Source organism: Oncorhynchus tshawytscha, unplaced genomic scaffold (assembly GCF_018296145.1).
Source record: "Oncorhynchus tshawytscha isolate Ot180627B unplaced genomic scaffold, Otsh_v2.0 Un_contig_2472_pilon_pilon, whole genome shotgun sequence".
Lineage (NCBI taxonomy): Eukaryota > Metazoa > Chordata > Actinopteri > Salmoniformes > Salmonidae > Oncorhynchus > Oncorhynchus tshawytscha.
The window spans coordinates 53,185-59,758 of NW_024608526.1; the positions used below are offsets into that span (position 1 = coordinate 53,185).

Sequence of the window (6,574 nt, forward strand, 5' to 3'; positions counted from 1 at the left end):
AACTTTCGAGTGTTTTCTATCCAAATCTACTATTATATAAATATCCTAGCTTCTGGGCCTGAGTAGCAGGGAGTTTACTTTGGGCATGCTTTTCATCCAGATGTGAAAATAGTTTCCCTAGCCCAAAGAGGTTTTAAGGAAGCGGAAATGGAAGGAAATGGACGGAAAATGAAATGGGATAGAATAGAAGGAAAGGGAAGTGGGATAGAATGGAAGGACAGGTAAATGGGATAGAGAGGAATGGAATGGAAGGAAAGGGAAATGTGAGTGAATGGAATCAAAATAGATGGAATGGCATGGCATGAAAGGAATGGGAAATGGGATCGAATCGGAGGAAAGGGAAATGGATATAATATAAGGAAACGGAAATGGAATGGACGGAAAATGAAATGGGAAAGAATTGAATTTAAAGAAATTTGATAGAGTAGTGTAACAGCATTTCCCACGGAAATGGGATGAAATGGTGGGAAAGGGAAATGGGATTGATTGGACGAAAAGGGACTGAGTTAGAACGGAAGGAAAAGGAAACAGGATAGAATGGATAGAAATGGAAATGGAATGGAAGAAAAGGGAAATTGGATAGAATGCAATGGAAGAAAAGGGAAATGGGTTAGAATGGGAGGGAAATAGGATAGGTTGGAAGGGAAATGGGTTAGAATGGGAGGGAAATAGGATAGGTTGGAAGGGAAATGGGTTAGAATGGAAGGGAAATAGGATAGATTGGAAGGGAAATAGGATAGGTTGGAAGGGAAATGGGATAGATTGGAAGGGAAATAGGATAGGTTGGAAGGGAAATGGGATAGATTGGAAGGGAAATAGGATAGGTTGGAAGGGAAATGGGATAGATTGGAAGGGAAATAGGATAGGTTGGAAGGGAAATGGGATAGATTGGAAGAAAAGGGGATTGGTTAGAATGGAAGGAAAAGGAAACAGGATAGAATGGAAGTAAATGGTAATGGAATGGAAGGAAAGAAAAATTGGATAGAATGGAAGGGAAAGCCAGTTCGTCGGGCTCCGACGCCTCAGCCGGATCGTCAGGCTCCTACGCCTCTGCCGGATGGAAGGTTTCATCCTAAGTTCCGGACTTTCAAGGGACTTTTTCCTAGCCACTGTGCTTCTAGATCTGCATTGCTTGGTGTTTGGGGTTTTAGGCTGGATTTCTGTATAAGCCCTTTTTACATCTGCTGATGTAAAAAGGGCTTTATAAATACATTTGAGCCCTTCACTGGAGCCCTATTACAAACTTCACAAGGCAATAAGTTACCTGACGTAGCAGGCTCAAAATAACTGCCTGAAACTAAATCCACTACATACTGGTCGTGACAAGAAAAAAAACTGTCTGGAGGTTTTCTTCTGCACTGTTCAACCAATCCAGTAAATGTTGAGGAGGAGTTAAGATGGAGTGCCGCCTTGCTAACACCTAAAAGCTCAATTTTCCCTGAAAAACAAAACACCCGGTTGGTGGGCAAAGGCTAGCCAATTAGAAACATCTGTAGCCCCTCCCAAAATCCCCCAGTTACAACTACACTGCTAAACTCAGTATCACAACACCAAAGAAAAGACACATAAAATGTTTTACTATTGGCATGGCAAAGTTAATGTAGTTCTAAAACGCAGATGAAGAACAACAGTTTTGTTGTAAAGTATGTCAATCTTGTCCTTTTTTTTTTTCATGTGTATGTTAGGAGACCGGTGTCTGACTGACTGCCTGGAGACGTATTCCTCTGGGGTGTATGAGGGTCTGTGTAACATCACACTTGACCGACCTCTGATCTCTGAGAAGCTGAAGGCTGAACTCAACCCTCTAGTCATCACCATCCTGTCAGCCTCCTCCCTGCCATCATCCCCTGTCCCCTTCCATGTCTTAGAGGTAATATACCCCAACTCTTGACCTCTAACATGATCCTCCCAGCCTGCCCCCTTCCACACACTGTAGGTACTAACACTACACTGTCTCAGCTGACCCCAAACATCCTTTCCTCTTCTACTACATCTTCTGTCAGGAGAAGTGTCTGCCAGTGTACTGCCAGTACCAGTTCCATAACACGTCTAAGCACCGGACCAAAGGCCAGGAACACAGGACTAACGTTTACTTCAATGACGTCAATGTCATCATGACAGGTGGAGCACTGTCAAACATGCCCTTAAGAACTTGTTTACTGTCACTATTCATATCATCGCTATCGCAAAATGCAGTTATCGCTTTATCTATCATTAGCGCTAAAGCTATTGCTAAAGCTAATGTTACTGCTACAGCTATTGCTAAATCTGTCTATTGTTGGAGCTTTTATTATTGCTAGCTCTACCTAATCCAGGCTTGCTAAGTCCCGGGGAGCTGTTGGAGGTCCTGCGAGGTCCTCCGCTGGAGATTGAGGTCCACGACAGAGACAGGAAGTTGGAGAAGGTGTCGACCAGCCCCGCCCTGTTTGGGACATATCCCAATGATGACAAGCTAAGCAGTGTCGTCCCTGTCTCTGGGAAACGGACCAATCACCACCCCTTCAGAGAGAACAGCAAACACTATGACCCCTGTGGCCTCGCCAAGCTTAACCTCAACGACCTGCTACAAGGACAGAGGAGTCTGAAGGTGAAGCTAGCATTGATCAAGCAAAAACAAGACTGTTCACTGTTTTAATTGTCACGTGCACAAGTACAGTGAAATGCCTTTCTAGCTCTTTCCCAAGAAAGCAGTAATCAATATCACAATATAACAACATTGCTCTGACTCAGATTTTGTGCTACTCACTTAAACCTCAGTGGGAAGATCGTGGCAGACATTCATCCATCTTTCTTTTCAGCACCAGAACCAGTTGGATGGGAATATTTAGTGTTCTTTCCCGTTCCATGACCAGGTGAACCTGCCGATCCGCTGTTCCCCACCGCCCCAGCTGTTGAGTAGTGAGAGGAGTGACTGGGAGAGGAAAATGGCCTCCATGCCAGGGACAGGAGGGGTGGATGGGTCAGAGCAACAGCCTGGACACTACTTTGACGCCAATTCACAGCTAAAGGTATAGTAGTAGTAGAATAGTAGAAGTAGTAGTAGTAGTAGTAGCAGTAGTATTAGTGGGTGTAGTATTAGTAGTAGTGGTAGAATTAATAGTAGTAATAATAGTAGTAGTGGTAGTAATAGTAGTAGTACTAATAGTAGGAATAGTAGTCTTAATAGTAGTAGAAGTAGTGTTAGTAGTAGTGGTGGTAGTAGTAGTAGTAGTAGTAGTAGTAGTAGTAGTAGTGGTAGAAGTAGTAGTATTAATAGTAGTAGTGGTAGTGGTAGTAGTAGTGGTAGTAGTAGTAGTAGTAGTAGTGGTAGTAGTAGTAGTAGTGGTAGTAGTGGTAGTAGTATTAATAGTAGTATTGGTAGTAGTGGTAGTAGTAGTAGTGGTAGTAGTATTAATAGTAGTAGTGGTAGTAGTATTAATAGTGGTAGTAGTATTAATAGTAGTGGTAGTAGTAGTAGTAGTAGTGGTAGTAGTATTAATAGTAGTAGTGGTGGTAGTGGTATTAGTATTAATAGTAGTAGTGATAGTAGTATTAATAGTAGTGGTGCTAGTAGTGGTAGTAGTATTAATAGTAGTAGTGGTAGTAGTAGTAGTAGTAGTGGTAGTAATATTAATAGTAGTAGTGGTAGTAGTGGTAGTAGTGGTAGTGGTAGTAGTATTAATAGTAGTGGTAGTAGTAGTGGTAGTAGTAGTAGTAGTAGTGGTAGTAGTATTAATAGTAGTAGTGGTGGTAGTGGTATTAGTATTAATAGTAGTAGTGATAGTAGTATTAATAGTAGTGGTGCTAGTAGTGGTAGTAGTATTAATAGTAGTAGTGGTAGTAGTAGTAGTAGTAGTGGTAGTAATATTAATAGTAGTAGTGGTAGTAGTAGTAGTGGTAAGTAGTATTAATAGTAGTGGTAGTAGTAGTGGTAGTAGTAGTAGTAGTAGTGGTAGTAGTATTAATAGTAGTATTGGTGGTAGTGGTAGTAGTATTAATAGTAGTAGTGGTAGTAGTATTAATAGTAGTAGTGGTAGTAGTAGTAGTAGTGGTCGTAATATTAATAGTAGTAGTAGTGGTAGTAGTGGTAGTAGTATTAATAGTAGTAGTGGTAGTAGTATTAATAGTAGTAGTGGTAGTAGTGGTAGTAGTATTAATAGTAGTAGTGGTAGTAGTAGTTGTGGTAGTCGTATTAATAGTGGTAGTGGTAGTAGTGGTAGTAGTATTAATAGTAGTAGTGGTAGTAGTAGTGGTGGTAGTGGTAGTAGTATTAATAGTAGTAGTGGTAGCAGTATTAATAGTAGTAGTGGTAGTAGTAGTGGTGGTAGTGGTAGTAGTATTAATAGTAGTAGTGGTAGTAGTATTAATAGTAGTAGTGGTAGTAGTAGTGGTGGTAGTGGTAGTAGTATTAATAGTAGTAGTGGTAGTAGTATTAATAGTAGTAGTGGTAGTAGTAGTAGTGGTAGTAGTGGTAGTAGTATTAATAGTAGTAGTGGTGGTAGTATTAATAGTAGTAGTGGTGGTAGTGGTAGTAGTAGGGTTAGTCGTAGTTTATTGATCCCAACTTGGGAAATTGATTGATTTATTGATTTAGGTGCAGGTGGAGATTGCCTGTCCTCTGACGGGAGGAGGTGGGGCCAGTGACGGGGCATGGGACTGCCCGTTCGGACGCATCATATACCTGTTCAAGTACGCTAATGTCCCGGTGATGTCACGGCTTAGGGCGGAGCTACTAAGGATCAATGCTGTGGCGTTCCATCTGGAGGACCAATCAGAGGAGACTGTGGAGCGGGCATTGTCGTGTTACAAGATGGCGGCGCCGGAGAGGGAGAGCTGTGACTTGGATGTGGTGACGGGGTTCCACCTGCTAGATAAACAAATCCACCTTTTTGTTCTGGAAGGACTGAAACATAAAGGTGTCAGGAGACTCTGGGAGACAGTCTCCATGCAGTAAGTTATATACAGACTGTCTCCATACAGTAAGTTATGTAGAGACTGTCTCCATACAGTAAGTTATGTAGAGACTGTCTCCATATAGTAAGTTATATAGAGACTGTCTCCATACAGTAAGTTATATAGAGACTGTCTCCATACGGTAAGTTATATAGAGACTGTCTCCATACAGTAAGATATATAGAGACTGTTTCCATACAGTAAGATACCATCATCATGTTAGGCTCTCTCCATACAGTAAGTTATATACAGTTATATAAAGTTATATAGAGAGTCTCCATATAATAAGAGATATATATATATATATATATATATATATATATATATATATATATAGAGACTGTCCCCATACATTAAGATGTATATAGACGGTCTCTATACAGTACGTTACATATATAGACTGTCCCCATACATTAAGATGTATATAGACTGTCTCTATACAGTATGTTACACTGCCTCCATACAGTAAGTTATATATATATATAGACTATCCCCATATAGTAAGTTTATATATATATAAATATATGACTGTCCCCATACATTAAGATGTATATAGACTGCCTCCATACAGTAAGATACATACATAGAGTTTTATATATATTATCCCCATATAGTAAGTTTTTATATATATATATATATATATATATATATATATATATCCTGTACAGTAAGACATATATATATATATATATATATATATATATATATAATATATATAGTATATATATATTTAATATATATATATATATATATATATATATATACACTGCTCAAAAAATACTGACCCACCGCCAAACCGGTCATGCTGGAGGATGTTGCAGGCAGCAGAACGTTCTCCACGGCGTCTCCAGACTCTGTCACGTCTGTCACATGTGCTCAGTGTGAACCTGCTTTCATCTGTGAAGAGTACAGGGCGCCAGTGGCGAATTTGCCAATCTTGGTGTTCTCTGGCAAATGCCAAACGTCCTGCACGGTGTTGGGCTGTAAGCACAACCCCACCTGTGGACGTCGGGCCCTCATACCACCCTCATGGAGTCTGTTTCTGACCGTTTGAGCAGACACATGCACATTTGTGGCCTGCTGGAGGTCATTTTGCAGGGTTCTGGCAGTGCTCCTCCTGCTCCTCCTTGCACAAAGGCGGAGGTAGCGGTCCTGCTGCTGGGTTGTTGCCCTCCTACGGCCTCCTCCACGTCTCCTGATGTACTGGCCTGTCTCCTGGTAGCGCCTCCATGCTCTGGACACTACGCTGACAGACACAGCAAACCTTCTTGCCACAGCTCGCATTGATGTGCCATCCTGGATGAGCTGCACTACCTGAGCCACTTGTGTGGGTTGTAGACTCCGTCTCATGCTACCACTAGAGTGAAAGCACCGCCAGCATTCAAAAGTGACCAAAACATCAGCCAGGGAGCATAGGAACTGAGAAGTGGTCTGTGTTCCCCACCTGCAGAACCACTCCTTTATTGGGGGTGTCTTGCTAATTGCCTATAATTTCCACCTGTTGTCTATTCCATTTGCACAACAGCATGTGAAATGTATTGTCAATCAGTGTTGCTTCCTAAGTGGACAGTTTGATTTCACAGCAGTGTGATTGACTTGGAGTTACATTGTGTTGTTTAAGTGTTCCCTTTATTATTTTGAG

At 41.2% G+C, this 6,574-nt stretch overlaps 1 protein-coding gene across 1 annotated transcript; it reads left to right on the forward strand.

Annotated features, from left to right (window-relative positions):
• Positions 1-1,678: 1,678 nt before the first annotated feature.
• Positions 1,679-4,828, forward strand: LOC112240899 (uncharacterized protein FLJ43738-like; the record flags this gene model as incomplete). The annotated part of the gene is made up of 5 exons (XM_024409120.2): positions 1,679-1,870; positions 2,004-2,121; positions 2,316-2,587; positions 2,853-3,008; positions 4,574-4,828. Coding segments are annotated over exons 1-5 (993 nt in total), but the record flags the coding sequence as incomplete, so codon positions are not given.
• Between the last annotated feature and the right edge of the window lie 1,746 nt (positions 4,829-6,574).